The sequence below is a fragment of the Cupressus sempervirens genome, chromosome 6 (genome assembly GCF_028749045.1).
Source record: "Cupressus sempervirens isolate cs-2001-9-10 chromosome 6, ASM2874904v1, whole genome shotgun sequence".
NCBI classification, from domain to species: Eukaryota; Viridiplantae; Streptophyta; class Pinopsida; order Cupressales; family Cupressaceae; genus Cupressus; species Cupressus sempervirens.
Window position 1 is genome coordinate 425,777,171 of NC_143123.1, and position 19,104 is coordinate 425,796,274.

At 36.2% G+C, this 19,104-nt stretch overlaps 1 protein-coding gene across 2 annotated transcripts in view; it reads right to left on the reverse strand.

Annotated features, from left to right (window-relative positions):
* Positions 1 to 19,104, reverse strand: part of LOC149552867 (bifunctional 3-dehydroquinate dehydratase/shikimate dehydrogenase, chloroplastic-like) — a 230,513-nt gene that overhangs the window by 106,737 nt on the left and 104,672 nt on the right. For both annotated transcript variants that reach the window (XR_016352975.1, XM_089788398.1), the window contains exon 4: positions 11,351 to 11,697. Coding sequence is in view for 1 of the 2 variants with exons in the window: in XM_089788398.1 (XP_089644524.1) it covers positions 11,351 to 11,697 (347 nt within the window). In the remaining variant the exon portion in view is untranslated. The remainder of the gene's footprint in view (positions 1 to 11,350; positions 11,698 to 19,104) is intronic.

Genomic DNA, 19,104 nt, shown 5'->3' on the forward strand with positions numbered 1-19,104 from the left:
ATGTGGGAGATGGATGGTGTACGGACAGAGGAGGAATGTTGAATTATGCAACCACAAATTTATAGATCCGAATTCATCAATAAACCAAACAAGAATGGAGATTGAACACAAATATCCTTCAATTAATATTTGCAATAAGATGGTGCTCTGATTTGACAGATCCGAGCGAAGTATTACATGCGACAGAATAGGGTGAAGGTTGAATCCCACTGAAACCGAACAAGCCAAGTAGGGAAGATCTTTCACTTCCGAAATGGCGAACAACAGAGAATCCCAACAGGAATTCGCAATACAAAATAAATAATCAAAATGCATATCTACGACTACCTACAAGTTGCGCCTAAATACTTGTCGAGGAAAACCTTTCCGAGGATGTACAAAGATAGCAAACGACAACACTTACCAACGGAAACTAAAATAAAAATAAGTACGAGATATATTAAATCAATCGGAACCACAAATACAAATATTAACTTGGCCCCATATTAATTAATTAAAGTAATTAATTAAAGGTCTTTTTATTATTTAAATTGTGAGACCAATTAATTAATTAATTTAATTAAAAATTTACATTAAAATTTGGGGACATGACAATTTTCCCAAGTTTGTGATAAAAATTTAAAAATTCAAGTTGTTTTCCTAAACTTATTTTTTAATTAATAGAAGATGCAAGTTTAACTCTTTTCTTTTAATGTTTTTGTATCTTGATTTTGCACTTATATGCTTGCATTTATTTGTTTTATTCTAATTTAAAATTATGAATTAGATTACAAGAATGGCTAGTCAAAGTTCAATGGGTGTGGATGGAAACCAAAGATTGAAAAATGTTAGAGGATCTCCTTTATGGAGACATACCGCAAGGATTCCAAAAGTTCAAGGAGGTAGGGATATATTTCGAAGTGTAATTTTTGTAATATACAATTAAAGCTCTTATTCTCGAGTGAAACTTCACTTTTGGGCCCTTCTAGTGAATGGAATGGAATGTGTGAGGGTCCAAATAAGGAGTTGTATCCCATAAAAATAGTAGGATTCAGAAAAGAAGAAGACGTTGACAAACTAGATGGGAGAGGAAAACAAAGTGTTTATATTTTTGGAAAATAAAAAACAATGAATTTACACACTAATATAGTGGCAGCCTCCAAACATTCCTTCTTGTCGATACCCTCTAAGGAAGTTGAAAATGAAATAGGAATTCTCACCCACAAGAGAGGTCCATTGGACAAGGCATTTGAAATGAAAGCAAGGGCTATTTCTAGACAAAAGATTGTGTGTTGCATCTATGTCAATGGTCTCTCATTCAACATGGTGAGTTCACCATATTAGCAAGACATTGTGTTAACAATCAATATTGCACCTCCTGGACTAACGAGTCCCAGGTATGAAAAGGTGTGTACCAATTATTGCTAAGAGAGAGAGTTATTGTAGCAGCCTCATTGAAACCAATTAGAGATTCTTGGGTTAACACAACCGCTTCTACTTTGTTACATCCCAATTTTTGACCTAGTTTGAAATATAGATGTTGAGGTTCACATGAAGTCAATTGGCAGTTTAATTTGATATAATCTGACGAAATGGTAAGATAGTCGCTATGATTTCAAGTAAAGATGACATGCTAGTTATTCGTTAATCACAAATTCATGGAGTTAAGATGAAAGGTTAACTATTATGATTATTTATGATTATATAATTTATAATTTAATTATGGAGAAAATTCTTGCAGGGAGCATGCTGAAGGGGTGGAAGCATTGTCAAAAAAGAATTGGGTAGGACGTCACCATCACTAGGCAAACGGGTAAAGGACCTAGCGATTTGAAATAAAATACATCTGCAGGACTTGCATGAGTTATTTAATAATTTGATTAAATAAATTAAGTTTAAATATAAAACATATCTTAAAGGATTTTAATTTATCTTTCATCATATTATTTTAATTAATATTTACAAACGTGCATTTAATATAAAATGATTTGGAACTATTAAAATTAAATAATTTAATAAAATGATGTTTATAAGTACATATAAGATAATATAAATAATATGAATTATTTAAATGAACTCTTTATCTTCTTTCTTTTTAATTTTTTCCCTCTTTATTTTTCTTTCTAGCTGATTGAATAAAGAGTTGAGTATGATCTTTTTGTAACTGTTGGATAGCCGTAAGGTCGGCTCAAACTTATTTATGCACCCTTTGTCGTGTATCGGGGAGGAGGGTTGAATCATTACTTTTCATGCTCGAGTGGTCATTGTTTTCCAAAATGTTGTCATTAGCACCTAAGTCTGATAGCAATGCATTGCTTTATATATTACCAATCACCGTTGCATACAGAATGGAGAGGCGAATTAGAGCCAAACACTTTCTTTTATTTGAGTTTCCTTGATCGACATGACTCCTACGTTAAGACATGGCTTCAGATTAAGGCAAGGCATTAGTGGATGAACTAAACAAGCTGTCGTGGAGCAGGTGAGACAAGTGAAGGAGCAGGTGGTCGGAAAGGTTGACTTCCTTGGTTATGGTTCATTTTATTATTACATAGAAATTGCTTCCAGCCATTTACATTTCAAATGAATTGCTTCCATAGCTACTTTGGGATCTCGAGAGAATGCGATTAATTTTAACCTCAAATTACTTATATCTGATCTATATGCTTATTCACTCATTAATTCATAATTTCAAGTTGGTTGAATCGGTTTATTTCTATCATTACTTATAAATATATAATGTTGACTCGTGAATTTCAAGTGTTTTTATAGATTTTATTCAACTTCGAGTCTTTCACATCAAAACAAATAGCAATCAAGCTTAACCTAGGCATCCTTAAGTTTAGTTTGTTGGAATTGCTGAGGTTATCCGTGGAGACGTGGGCCTGGGTTAGGACCTATCGCGGAAGGCAAAGACATTATTTGTCTCATAGAGACCCATGAGCATGAGGGATGTAAGACCCCATTGTTTGAAGGCTACTGGAAGATGGCAGTGTGGAATGAGGCAGCGGGAAATGGTAAAGGTCATGGAGGTATAATGGTTCTAGTAAAAGAAAGAGAAGGTCGTGCCATTCAGTTGGAAAAGACTGATTCTAATAAACAATTTATATGGCTCAAAATCGTGGAAAATAACACTCTTCTCAGGATTGCAGCCTGTTACTTTGCTCCACAAGTATCTAAAACTTATAAAAAGTGTGGTTTAGATCACAGTGACCCCTATGCTGCATTAAAGAAAGATGTTGCTATTTTTTCGCAGTGTGGGGATGTTCTTCTTGTTGGAGATTTCAATACTAGGACAGCAAATTGGCAAGCAAGTATTTTCAGCTCCAAAGTAAATGATAACCCTATTTGGCTCACAGAAGAAAGAAATCATCAATGGGAAAGAATATCCGAAGATGCTAAAGGCTGCAATCATTTTGGGGAAGAATTGATCACTCTATGTGGCACATTTGATCTTATAATTTGTAATGGTTTGGCTAGATGGACTAAGTCGGGCAATTTCATTTGCAACACATACAACGGGGCAAGTGTGGTAGATTATGTAATTTGTTCATAGAATTTGTATGAAAATATTGAAGAAGTTGAAATTGGAAAGCATATTTGGGATCTCAAATCAGATCATAGACCGTTGTACGTAAATTTGTATTGGGCAAAGGATAGGCGGATTGGGGCAAAAATCCAAGGCCCTCAATAACCCCCTTCTCAGGGAAAAATTTTGTTAACTTCAGAAAAAAGTAACACTTTCAGAGCTACTCTTGAGGAACTTTGTATGGGACACCCTATGTATAAACATGGTGTTAATAGTCATGATTTATCAAATTTGATTCATGAGGCTCTTTCAAAATGCAAGAGAGCAAAAAATAGAAAATCTTAAACTAATTGTTTTCCAGCCAATGCTTGGTTTGATAAGGAATGCAAGAGGGCTAGGAGAAACCTAAGGGAGTCAAATAAAACTAACCTTGACATTAAGGCCTACAAACAGATCCTAAAGAAGAAAAAAACTGATTTTATGTTCACAGGGAGAGAGGAGCAATTTTCTTCGACAGAATTAACCCCAAACATTTTTGGAAAGAACTCCAACCAAGAAGAAAGCAAACTGAAAATAATATTACTGCCACCCAATGGTTTGAATATGCTAAGAAACTTTATGAACAAGAGGGTGGAGTGGGACATCCACCTTTGGTCAACGATGATAAAAATCTTTTCACTGTGCAAGAGATAGAGACAGGGATTAAGAAGTTAGGTGGAGGTAAAGCAAAAGACCTTGTTGCGCTCCAAGCAGATTATCTAAAGTGGAATATAAAAACTCTTGCACCGCACATCACTGAAATTTTCAACAAAATCTACCAAGAAGGGTTTCCGAAAGATTGGACAATCAGCCTTGCAATACCACTTTTTAAGAGTGGTGATGCTAACAATCCCTCCAACTACAGGACTATAATGATCAATCCCCTCTTTGCTAAACTTTTTGGCAGCATGATAGAAACTAGGATCAGCAAATGGGCAGAAGAAAACCATAAACGTGCTAAAGGGCAAGCTGGTTTTAAGCCAAAGCACTTGACAGTGGATCATTGTGTCACTTTGAGACACATTATTGAAAAAGAGTGGAAGAAAAAGGAAGAGGCTTTTTGTTGCTTTGTTGATTTTAAAAAGGCTTTTGACACCGTCCTGAGAGACAAGCTTTGGTTCAGGATGGAAGAATTGGGGATTCCTATACATCTCAAAGTTGTTGTTCATAGGATGTATGAAGAGGTGAAAGTCAAAATCAAAACTTCAGATGGCATTTCAGAATGTTTTAGGAGCGATATCGGGGTCAAACAGGGCTGCCCTTTATCTCCTACTTTGTTTGGTTTAAATATTGACAAACAAGAAGAGTGGTTAAACATGCAAAAGGGTGAAGGCATTCAGCTAGGTGAATTTGTTATTCAGCTGCTCTTATATGCGGACCATCTCATTTTAATTGCCAAATCTGCTTGCGGTTTGCAAGATCATCTATCTTCTCTTGAGCGCTTTTGCGGAATGGTGGGGATGTGGGTCAATATCAGCAAGACTAAGGTTATGATTTTCTCTAATAATAAAAAATAGCATCAACATGAATTTTATTACAATGGAAGTGTTCTTGAAGAAGTTGCGGAGTATAAATACCTTGGCATCGATTTCAACAAAAAACTAAGCTGGTCTAGCTGCAGGTATAAAAGGATATTAGGTGGGTGGAAGGCTTTTTATGCTCTTCAGAATAGGTGCCGTGAAGCGGAGTTGTGGGATTGGAAAACTATTCAAACCTTGTTCGGTCTTCTTGTGTTGCCAGTTGTTCTTTACAGGTGTGAATTATGGGCCAGCAACACTACTGTAGCACAATGGAAACAAATCGAAGGAATCCAAAAGTGCTTGATCACAAGCAAGTTTAAAATCAAAAGCACTGTTCCATATGATATCATGCTAAGTGAAATGGGGGCTGCTCCTATTGAGGCACTTGCTATGGTTCGCCTTCTAAGCTATTTAAAAAGAATCAAAAAAAATGGAAGAGGATAGATGGCCTAAAGTTGTCTTTAGTGACCCACTATGTAAGCGAAAAAGGACATGGATGCAACAAAACATCAAATGGATGAGTAAATGGAATATTCAATTCAATATGTGCCCCACAAATAATAAAAAAATAAAGGTCTTTGTTATGGAGAAATTCTACAAGAGAAATTGGGGAAGCGAGATCGGAAGGAAGAAACTATATTATATAAATGAGTTCAACCCCACTTGTGATCAACTCCAAAAAGCATACATAGGAGCCAACATTTCTTGGAGGGCTAAAATTCTTATTGCTCAGTTGAGAACCAACTTCGTTGTGAGACCGGGTCTTGGAAGAGGCCAAAGGAGGCTTGGGAAGAGAGAATTTGCAGATTCTGCAATTCTGGGAAAGTGGAAACTGAACAGCAATTTATTTTAGAATGTGAGGCCTACAAGAGTAGCAGAGATAAATTTGTGGATACTATATGTGACAGCTCTTGGCATAACTTATTCAACGAAGAGTACATTGAGCAATTGGGTGGACTCATCATCATCGTGCACAAGAAGCGAATAGTGCTACTTAAGTCTGGTTGAGTTGTCTTGTTGTCCCATAGGCCATTTTTAGCCTCGTGGACGTTAAAATTTTATCTATCTATCTATCTTCTCATTTGGTTCATATCTATTTAAATGGTTTATTGCCACTCATAATACCCACAATTCCAAGTGATTTCCATATGGTCCATCACCCATCATCCACATCCATTTCAGTGTTTTATATACCGTAGTTATTATCGAGTAAGATTATGCACTTCTTGTCTTATATTTCTTTGGGTCGGCTTTATATTTCCATATTTATTTATCTATTTTCAATCTGAAAACAAACTAGCAACCTTCTAGAGTTCACTTGTCATCCCTAAATCCTTGAAGCTGTATATGATATTGAGCTGGAAGTTTATTAGAGAGTATAGTTGATTTCGAAAGTCGTATTCTTGTTTGCAATGTTAAATCATAGAATCTGTATACGGAATATTGAGATTTCAAATAATCAGTAAATCATTATCTGATCTCTTGCATGTTTTATTTGATCTTTTTATTCTTCTTAGATGGTTAAGACTGAAGTGTTGAGATTATTCTTTTATGCCATCTGTTGATATATGAAGTAAGTATGATTTCTTTTCAACTTAATAATAATGCTTTGAGATCTCATCAATAAATCAACCTTTGAAAACAGAGATAATCATGTATCTTTGAAAGTATTCAAATGTTGCAAGGTTTTAAAAAAAAAGCACATTGCCGTCATGAATTAGAACATTTTGACACTAAGGAAATTCACTGGCAAGAATGCCAACAAAGGTGAAGAAATGGAGTTAAGAGAAATCGATTATGATTAATTTAATTAACTAAACATTCAACTTGAAATCTTTTAATGACAAATTGTGAGATGTTGGATGCATGTAATCTTCTTGAATAATTGATAGAAACTGGTTGTTCTAAGAATTCATAACACCTGGAACTCACCTGGCTGTGAAGCCAAGAAAAAGGTTGACGAGGTGAACAAAGGAATTCTGAAGTAACACGATTCGACTCAGTAATCAGTTATGACAATTCAATGTTTATCGTTTAATATGAATTATTTAATAACTCATGCATATTCCTGTTATGATGATCTCTTGCTGCCAAGTCGTATGGTGTGTTATATATATCTTGATGCCCAGTGAATGGTAAGATGATCCCTGTCAATTCCGGGTAGGGAGGGCCTTTCTCGTTAGAGATCGTGTGGGGATATGTTGTGGTCTGAGGTTGGGTGGTTAAGCCCCTGACAATGTTTCACCTCTCTCAAGATGTCGGACATGCATCAGACAGAGATAAGCCATGCATTCAATTGTTTATCGAAAACAGGTATTATCATTTTTATTATATGAGGAGGTAAGATTAAATTGAAGTATTTCATTGTTAGCATTACTTTACACTTGGATTGATTTGTGAATTGTTTTCATTTATATGAATATTGAATATAAGTATTTATCTAATCTTGAGAAACTGTCACAGATAAGTAATTGGAAGGAAAAGAAATCCGAAGCCCTAATTGATTGGGTGACAGTTGGAACCTTAAATGATACAGTGGTATTGGAAGCCCTAAACTAAATCCGTGGTCGCAAAAGCCCTAAAATAAATCCGTGGTATTGGAAGCCCCAAATTGAATCTGTGGTCGTGGAAGCCCTAAAATGAATCCGTGGTATTGGAAGCCCTAAACTGAATCTGTGGTATTGGAAGCCCTAAACTAAATCTGTGGTCGCGGAAGCCCTAAAATGAATCTGTGGTATTGGAAGCCCTAAGTGAGATAGCAGTATCAGAAGCCCTAAATGAACCAAAGGTAAACAATGCCCTAATTCATATAGTGGTAAGTGACGCCCTAATTTAAAATAATAGAAGTATTTAATTTGATTTTAAGAAAGCAATTTTTAGATGATAGTTGTCATATGAAGTTGTTATAGTGTATTTGTGGACTAACCTGGGTGTTGCAGAGGCATCCCTAGTTTGATTCAAACTCAGTTTTCCGAGGTATGTGGTTTTCACTTTCTGTAGTAATTTCATTTGATGGTAATTCAAGTTTTTAGTTAAGAAATTTTGTATAACTGTTTTTAACGGTAAATCATATTCACATGAACATGAATGATGTAACTGCCTTCCTATGAAATCGAAATTAAAACTGTAATCCTTGAGTATGTTAAATGTTAGTTTAGACTCGGAAGAACCGGATGTTACATATTTTTTCAATGGATGGACAATCATAAAAGTCATCCATCAATAAGTGTTATTGTAGTTTTTCCTGATGGGGCAATATTTTTTAGTATGGTTGATTGTGAAGGGGAAGTTAAAGATGTAGAGTTCATTTCCAGAATCCTCATTGACTCCATCGAAATGGTGGGTCATGAGAATGTGGTCCAAGTATTTACAAACAATGCAAAAGCTTGTAGGGTTGCAAGTGCTTTGGATGAGAGAAGATATGAGCACAATTTTTGGACACCATGAACCATACACTCCCTCAACTTGGTGATGTAAGCAATCCCAAAAAGAGTAGGTATAATAAATATACAATGAGGGAAAGGATATCCAAATGTCTCTGATGAACCACCATATGGTACAAGCAATTTTCAGAACTTTCTCGAGATTGGAATTGTTGAAGATGAAGTTAATTTTTTTATGTCATGTTCATTATCAATATGTATATAAATTTGCAATATTCTTTAAATGTGTTACTTACATATTTTTTTATATTTTATGAACTTACTATTAACATGATCCTAGGTTGCCAAAATCAATGGGATGTATAATAGTCAAATACAGAGAGGGCCCAAAAGGTCAAGTCACGGGACTTGGATAGCAATTAGTGGGCTAGTGTTATTGGACTTCATCGACCCTATCATAACTATGCTTTGGTCTATTGATATAGATGCACCATGTTTGGCGGATACTTACGATGGCATAGACACAATAATAAAGAAAATGAAATCGGTAATAGAAAGAAAGAGAATGACCTCAAAGGAACCTTTCTCAAAAAGGTGGAATCCATCATTCATCATTGTTGGAACAAGATGACTGCACCATAACACCTCCTTGCATATGTCGTATCTCCAAGGTACCATAGCAATGTTGTACATTCTTTGCTAGAGAGTTTACCACCATATAGAGATTCTAAAGTTGCAATTCGATAAAAAGAAGCATTTAGTAGGCTCTTCCAAGATCCAAAAGTGGAGAAAAATGTCAGGAGAGAATATGGCTTCTTCATCTCAGGAAGAAAACATACTCTTGTGCTATCAATGACCAATCAAAAATGGATTCCAGTACATGGTGGTACCTTCGTAGTCATAATTATATGTAAATCCAACCTATTGCAATCAAGATCCTCTCACAATATCTTTTACCACTTGAATTGTAGAATTTAGTACTTAGCATTCTTTAAGTTATTTGCATTTTTAATTTTTATTTTGTTGGTTTTCTCTCTAGGTTGCAATTTTTTTTGCTATTGAACAGAATTGGAATGCATACTCCTTTATCAACTAATTCAAGCATAATTGGTTGGCTTCAAAAAGAGTTGAGGACTTGCTGTATATTAGTTCCAATTTCTGTCTTATATCATGTAAGGATCCCCAACACAAGGAGGGGGCAGCAAATCTTTGGGAAGTAGTAGCTGAGTGTACCAACTTGGATGCAACCATTGAGGATCTTGCTAGAGTCACTATGGATGATGATGATGACAACATAGTAACACTTGGTGCATCTAGTGCAAGTGGCACCACTTAAGGTTCAAATTATCTTGAACTTGCAACAGCTGAAAATGCAATGGATGGTAAATTTTTTTATAATACCATTCTTTATCATCAATTTTGTAATTGTAATGATTTTCACTATTTGAGTCTTTAATCTAGATATATATGACATGGCTTATTTAAATATTTTTGAACTATCAATTGACATTTAGTATTTATCTAGTTTTGGCATTGCTCAATGATGAAGTACCATATTATCAAATGATTTAGTTTTACAAATCTGTATGTGTGTGTGTGTGTACTCAAATCCCAAAATGATTTGCACATACCCATGTACCAGATTCTCGTACCCATACCCAGACTGATAACTAAGGTTTTGGAGCAAGGAAGCCAACTTCTTTACCTTTCTTGTCTCTACTCTTCTCCAAAGTGTTAGCAAGGCCCTCCCCAATGTCCTTCCCTTACAAATGCCTTTCCTTTTGGTGGTTGTCAACTCTTTTCCTTTTGATACCTCTCAAACACTTATCATGGCCACCCTGTACAAAGTTACCCCTAAGCCTACCACATTATAAAAATAGGGAACAACTTATTCCTAGCAATGGTGACAGCACATATTGAAAAAATGTGACACCAATTTTGTGATTATTCACCGAGATCAATGCCAAGTGAAGCTTATGGATTGTTATGATCTTTTTGGCCAACCTTACTCAAAAGACAAACATGCAATTCATGATAGCCACCACAACACCTAGAAAGTGCATGAAGCCAGATCTATTTATCCAAATCTTTTTCAATAAACATTAACACCCGTCCCTAAATACATAACAGTTAAAGTGCCAACATTACCATCAGGTTTTCCTCGTCTTGTCCAACACATAACTGAAAAAAAATAGTTTATGGCTACAGCATAATTTTTAAATGCTTATTACAATGTCTTTGAAGAACCTAAGAGTCTCTCTTTTGAAAAGATCACTTGATACTCTATTGGCATAATTTAGAATCCCAACTCCCCAGGCAGCCTGGGCAGTGTATGCATCAAAAAATTAAGATGGATATTACAAAGTGTATTACAACTCAAACAAAGAAAGAAGTATTCAATCTGGCAGCTGTCCTTGCGTTAAACTGTTGCTCCAAGTTTCAATAAAAGAAAAGGAACAACACCACTGTATCCATTGCAAAGCCTGCAACAGTATTACCTTGGAAAGCATTCATTTTCTTTACAAATGATTTTCTTTTTTGATTTGTCAGGCATTTTCATGTCCTACAGTGTTTTCCTACAATCAGCATCCTTGGCTATACTTATCAATATCATAGAAGCATTGTTTCATTTTCCTTGTAATTTGTGACAGCAAAACTTAACATAGACAACTATATCAAGATGTTGTAAATAACCACCACATAATAGCTTTAAGTCTGTTTTGAGCATCCTTATCATTTATTTCCTTTAATAAGATAATTTAATTGAAGTGCAAACAACAAAGAATGAATGAATATGAGAGCTTGTTAGGGAAACACTTTCATCTTTCACAAAAGAAACAGAAAGAGAGTGAGAAAAAAATACAAAAAGGCAATGCCTTTAAAATAGGAAAGCTGCACACCTGAAACCAGCAAAATCGGGGGTGCAATAAACCGTAAGAAACTGTGAAAGATCATCAACGAGAAAGGGTACATATATTGCATCAAATCCAATCTCTCTGAATGCCTGATTGTGCAAAATTGGTCCTTTGCTGTGACCAACTGGATTTCCTATTATTCCAAAAATCTTGGTATCTCTACTCAAATTTTTGATCTTGTATATTTTTGTAAGATCTGTCAATGTCGGCTGACCAGAAGCTGACTCCTTCCCTATTCCAATGGAAGCAAATGTAACATATCCGCCAAATTTTGGGCAAAGAATGCGACTAATCAGCCCTCTCGTGCCCATTGCCAATGCAATAACAGGAACCTACACATGCAAGTCACAGTGTGATGGTAAAAACCTATATACAAATTTTATTGTTGAATGATCCCTGCAACAGCTAAAAAGCACTTTAGTTGAGCAGTGAAAAAACAGGTTGTGACAGATGCTTGAAACATACAAAATTGTCCATAATTGCCCCTTTCTACCAAGAGAATGTGAAGCTTAACAGATGGCAAAACAAAACAAGTATATATTGAGGTATAATACATCAAACCTTGCAATTTATGCACAGACTGTGGTGAAATGCTAATCACTCGAGAGAATAGTAATTCCAAACATCCTTCATTTTCTTACAAATCAAATTAAGGGTTTTGTTACGAAAATGTTTTAAATGTTCATTTAGAACTCTACTACAATCTAGAAACTAAATATGAAAACCAAAATATAGTAGGAATGAATGGAATGAAATATGAAGATGCCACAACTCAAAAATAAAAAGCCCAAAAAGAACTGCATAAGCATTATTAATATTAACATATATGTCTATGAGGTGTTATACTGAGAATTTCAGAATGAAAAGAAGGAACTAGGCGTAAGCGTTAATCAGAGATATTTGTAGCGGGAATGTGGGTGTACAAGTTGGGCATCAATATTGGCAGCATCCCAAAGCTCAAGCAGAGATCAAAAACTCCTTGGATTGATGAACAAACTGCACATGGGCCATGTGACAAACCAAATAGAAAGATAGCCATCAACGAAGAAGGAAGATGACTGATGTAGGCCTTCTAGGTCAATTGCCCCTTTTCCCCTTCTTTCAGTTTTTCTTTGCACTTGTGTACCAACTCAAAGTTAGCAAAAAACCGTCAAAAGCCTTGTTGGCAAAAATCTTTAAAATCGGCCCATTAATGGGCTTGGGGGGGCTAATCCCCGGAAAGCTAAGAAGGTGCTGCCTGTTTGGTCTCCCCCTAAAGAAGGATGGATAAAGGTAAACTTTGATGGGGCTTCTAAAGGAAACCCTAGAGTATCTTAGGTGGGAGTTGTGGCTGGAAGTGCAGATGGTAGCATTGTGGCATTACCTACAAGGCGGCTAATGAAAGGAACTAACAACCAGGCAGAATGCATGGCTGCAATTGAGGTTATCATACTGGGCCTGAAGATTGTGGCATGAAAATTACATCTAGAAGGCGATTGTCAAGTGATTGTCAGAGGAATTGTGAAAGGAGCACTCGAAGCTTGGCACCTAGACAAGCACATTAAACAAATTCGATGTCTCTTAGAGAAGTTTGAGGATTTGAAAGTCTCCCATGTATTGAGGGAGGCCAATGAAGTAGCAGACAAACTTTCAAAAATTGGGACAAATATAAATACAGAAATCTTTGAAGACTTCCGAGGGATTGAATCTCATGATTTAGATTGCCCACTTGAAATCACATTCTCCAATGATGAATAAGCATGGAGCTGGTTTAATCAGAAGCTGATCATTGCATGGACATGTAAAGTTTAAATTAGAGTTTAATGAAGCACTTACAAAAAGAGGACTCTTGACTCACGTTTAACATTAATTTTCCCTATCACATGTTTAAGCTTTGGCGTCAAAGTACGGGCTTCTCAAGAAATTCAATCCACCTTTAAAACTGGCTTGGGAATAGTGTGGGGTAGTTCCAGCCTTTAATTCCTCCACCTAAGAGTGTCATGGAAGCTTAACTTTTGTGTGAAATCTGTGGGCCAAATTCCTAGGTTTGATGGACAAATCCAATGTAGGCGTTTGGGCAACATTTTCAACTAGAGGGATGAAAAAAATTTAGTGGCGGTAAGATTGATGTTCGGCCTTGAATACTTAGATGCAGGGTGGAGGCCTCGATTGAACACCGAAGTGGCATCACTTTTCTTGGCCATGGGTCTATTGGTTGGGGAAAGCAAAGAGGTCATAAACATTGCTTCTTCATGTCTAAATCCATAGTGGTTGAATGGGTTGGAAGACATTGTTGAGTGGGTGGAAAAGGATGATGGCATTCCCGATTTCACAAGGGAAGTGACCACATCCTGGTTCAAAAACTAATGTGCATACATGGTCTTTTCTAGTTTGAGCTTGGTAAGCTTGTGCCTGAAATGTTTTGCGTCAAGTCTAGTCTGGTTAGGTGTTGCGTCTGATCCCTCCCCTATTTGTTACAAGGGGTATTGTGATGATTGCAGAATGGGCAATTTTGTATAGGTCTGGGCCCACATCTACCTCTATGACATGCTCTACTATGTAAACTTTCTTTTTTGATAAATATAATATTGTTACCGATAAAAAAAATCTTCAAAAATCAAGCAGAAAAACCCTTAATCAAAGAAGAAATCACCTGAAAAAAATCTCAATTGCTTGTGGCCAAAACAAAACCCATATCCCTTACACAAGATCAAAACATGAAAAGTTGCCAAAAATTTAGAAGAAAAGTAGGCCAAAAACTTTCCCAAACAATCACCCACTACTTTTAACCAAAATGAAATTGATCTAAAACAACACAATTTACCTTAAGAACAAGTCAAATGATTTGCCTCAGAAAACCCTCTAATTTGCACTAAAAATGTCAAATTTTTTGCAAACATAGGGCACAATTTTGACACATAAACCCTTGCACAAATTTCAAATGATAAATTCCCACGAATTTGTTCAAAAACTTCTCAAAAAAAATCTTAACAAATTTCAATTATAAAATCCCACAATTTTTTTAGAAAATAACTTTTTCATTAGATTTTTCTGGCCATCAACAACAGAAAACATATTCAAATCTTTTCTCTAGGCATCTATATTATCCCATGCCATTTAGTATTATCTTTGTCTTCACAATCCTCTCTTGTCACTAAGGCATTAATCTGATATCTAAGGCCCCGTTTGGTCGTAGGAATTAGAGAAGAATTGGCATGTACAATCCCTAAAATTTTCAAATTCGTTGCTTGGGTGTGCAAAATCGGAATGGGGATTTGGGGAAATGGGGATTTGGTATCCCCATTTGACCCCCAAAACAAGAATTTTGAATCCCCTCATAATACCTATGATTTGGAATCCACGTTTTAAATCCCATTTTAAATCCCATTTTTCCAAATTGAGGATTCCAAATAAAATGAAATATAATTAGATTTGGCATCTAGATGCCCATTTTTGCAATTATCGTTGCCCTCAACGTATGCCCAGCTCATTTGATCAGCATGATATTCAATGTCAATTTCATGTCTTACTCATGTCTTGCTTTTGATTGCTTCGAAACGTCTGATCTGGGTGGATTCCTAGTGATGGTTGTGTCTTAAACTATGTCTATTCTGCTTGAGCGAGTCAAAGGAGCGACATTACAATGGCAGAATTTTTTTTCAAATTGGAGTCTGCGGCCACTGCCTCTGCACAGAGCAAACATAGAAAGGAGCAGATTGTTAGACTCACCACCCATGTGATCAGATTTACAAGAGGAGTGATGCCTTTAATCTTCTTAGGGCCTGCACACACATTAACAAATTCTTCCATGCTGACTTATAAATTTCAGGTGAATTTTATGCTCTAACAGAGAACAATCATGCAATATCATATCTCATAACCACCCCCAAGTCAAATCTGCAAATTTCCATATCTTTCAAGAAATGGCCGATCTCCCCCCTTTAGCCCTCCACCATTCCTATTAAACAAAGGTTGTCTTCAGCCATGCAAAGCATATGCAATGTCATGTCCCCTTCTCAGTGCTAAATAGATGGGCATAATTTAATCTATCTCCACATCCGGATGGATTAAATATTATTTGACAGGATGTTTACCAGTCACAACAGGAGTTAAAGCGACCTCACTTCAGAACTTCATTAAACTGAGAGGAAAAAATTAAGTCATTTCAATATTATAAGCTATACACTTTATAAAATGTCTTAAAGGCACTACAGGACGAAAATGTGGTTTTATCCCACATTCCTCATGCCAACGTCTTTCCCTCACTTCGAGGTTATAAAAAGGAGAGCCTACATTGGGATTACCACCATGAAGAATGATATTAAACATTCAGATAAACTACTCGTTGCTTTAATGTGACTGGATTGTGACTTTCAGGACGAAAACCCTCAAGTCCGAATATTAAGGAGCTGGACGTTCCCCCATGACTCCTTGAAATTGCAGTGGTAAGATTTTGGGCAGAGATCGGCAAACAGAAGATTTCCAGTTCAGTTAAACAAGTAAGTCCATTAGGAATTCGCATTGGAGTCTGAATAGAATGTATCTGTAGGCAGACATTTTTGGAACAGATTATTGTTAGTAGATGTTGAAAGACGTCATTCGATTTGAGAGTCTGGGCTGCGTGACAAGGGAGGGGTTTGGTGTTGTGTAAATTACAAAAAAAAAAGAAAACGTCTGTGTGGCCATCACATGGAAGAAGAACCGATTGGGCAGAATGTGAAAGGGTCGGCATTGTTTTTTAGCGAGAGTCGAACCAGAAGTCGACCTACTGACTTTTCGGCAGGGCACCACCATTTCGGGAGCAAGGAAAACCTGGGACGTGAGCCATTATCTTTGAATGGGGGTCTGACGGCGTGATTGGTAGTTTCGGGCAGTGTTACTAAGTTTTATAACAAGGCATTTCGCTGAGCAAACAAGGAAGATCTTCAATCGATGTGGGGACTTGGTGCGACGGCGGGAGAAGTCTGAGAAAGGGTGCAAATCTTTTGATCCGCTGGGTAGCAGGTTATGAATGCATTTCTATCAGGGCTGAGACGTAAATAGAAGAAGTCGTGTCTGGGTAGGCAGTGGAATCCATTTCAAGCCTTCGTCAGTAATCAAGCACGTTTCCAGGATATAGTTGTCTGAGCTGAACAAGAAGGTGAAGTGGGTGTATGCTGCTGAGATTCAATTTGTTCTTCTGTCAGCATTCTGTAGGCAACTTTAGTGACGGGTCTGTGATTAAATTTTCCTTTGGTCCTATTTTAATTGAAACTTAATCTGAGAAATTATTGTCTTTCCGGGAATTAACATTCAGTGCAATAATCCCTGTATCGACTGAGTTTTGGTTTTATGTTGAATTCCCTAAGATGTTGTCTGTCATCTATATTGAGTCTGCATTTTCTGGTAGAAATATCATATTTGACTTAGTACAATAACTTTGACAGTATTTGAATGTCATATTACCATGCTAGAAGAGCAGTTAAGAATTGTCAGGCATCTATTTGACGTAATATCACTTGTTATTCCCATATTCTGTTGGGTCTTTCAAACACTGTGAACAGTATATTAAATTCTTGGGTGGCAACAGAAGTCTGTGAATTGTTTGTTATAATTACAAAATTACTATTGCATATCAACATTGGCTCATTTTAATATCAAAACGTTATAAAGATCATCAGTACTGCTATAGGTAATAGTTCGATATATATTACATGCAACTCCACTAATTTGAAATTCTCTTCAATAATGCCCTTATCCTCTGTTTTTTGTCATGATAGTGTTTTATTTTTCTTATATTTTCCTTTTCAAAGACATCAATGGTTTGATATTTTCATTCCATGGCCATGATGCCCGAAGCATTTCAATTTCACATCTTACAAATTGGAGATACGAACCTCCTTTTATATTCATCTTCTGAACCACACATTCATATTTTGAACCAAATAGACTTGGAATAACAAAATCTGAATATTAAATATTTCTGGGTTTGAAGTTATTGAACCAAACGTTCCCAATATAAATTCTTGAAACTGTACTCTGGATTTCAAGTTCCAGAATCCCAAATCCAAGATTTTGAATGCCAATTCCCAAATCATATTCCATCAACCAAATAGGCCCTAAAAGTGAATTGAGAGATTGGGCATGGAGATGACATAGTCATATAGGAAAGTAAGGCCTAGGCTAAGTAGGGGATTTTCATTGAGATCAAGGCCCAATTTACTACTTTGGGATTGACTGACTTGTGGATGTAACAATTTCAATTACTTTGATTAGGAAGTATTTGTTGTTATGCAATGAATTGTAATCTTACATTGGAACTTTACTTGACATCTCATCTAGTTTCTCTTGATTAGATTCACAATGCACTTCTCTATTTAAAGGACGCATATTATAATCTTGATCATGATGCGTGTAGAATCACTTCTCTATAATTTCAGTCAGCATTGTTTCTTTTCAAATTCAATGAGAATACTTTTGAAGGTTTGAGAATTGAATATTGTGTATTCACTATTCACATTTTCAACAATACGTGCTTGTCAACAAGCATTATTGAAAGACTTTATTAATTTTGATTTTTATAAGTAAATGATAGGCTAAGGGCCTGCAACCATTAAATTTATCATCAAAATTTACATTCCTCATTATCCCTTACTGAAATTCAAAAAACCACCTTTTTTCAAGACTGAAGATTATAAAAGCCTTTATACACTTAATTATCGCATTTCGATTTCCATCTATCTATTTTATCATGTTTCTATTTCCATCTATCTATTATATTATTACTATCCTTCCTAATTTATTCTAAAACAATTTCTATCAATAGATCTTACCCCTTATCTGAGTTGTCTATCATGATAGAGGTCACTCAACCAATGCCATCTGTCATCCCCATTCCCACAACCTATCTTAGAAACTTGTAATGTCCCCTCTTTAGTTCGACATGGCATTGATCATGGATTTGCCTATTCCAGACTCTCGTAGGCAAATGGTGTGGAGAGAGAGTCAATTCTGCAGATCAGATGGTCATATCTTGCTCTTGAAGAAGTGTTAAGAGGTTATATTTTATTATTATGTGTTATTGGGGCCTACATGGTATAATTTTAAGTTGAGTTGCACTTTTTGTTTTATAAAATTACTTTATTATAAAAAGTGCATTATAATGAGATTTTATAAAGGATGTTTCTAGAAGTTCTAGCAACTTCTTAGAAAAGTGAATAAATAGAGGGCTGGGCCTCTCATTTGGACATGCTTGGATTTGAGATTTCTTCTACTTCTTCCATTGTGGAGCAAATTTGTAGTCTCTTGGGTCTGCAAATTATTATTTGATCTTTGGGAACGAATCATTCTCTTGGATTGGCGACTTTGAGGGTGTGAAATATCACCTAAATTGTTGCATTTGAGGAGTTGGTAATGCAGCCATCTCATTTGGGCTTCATTGAGATTCAGTTATAAGGGTTTACTTTGGTTGGAATAAGGGTTTCAGTTGTGCCCTAGCATTTGTGGATTGATTAACAGGGTTTGAAGACACAGTTGTGCATTATTTTCAGACTGCCAGTCCAGGGTTTGGACCCACGTTTTTGCTCATAACTCCTAATTGGCTTAACGGATGAATTTCATATTTTAGGGGGTTATTCAGCAACCCTAGGCGCCCAGATTTATTGCTTTTGGAGTGACAAAAAACGCTGCAATATTTTTATCTAGCAGCCGTACCAGGCCGTACCTGTACGGCCCTGTCAGTGGGGCAGCAGCAGCAATTTTGTGAGTCGGTTTGGGGCAGA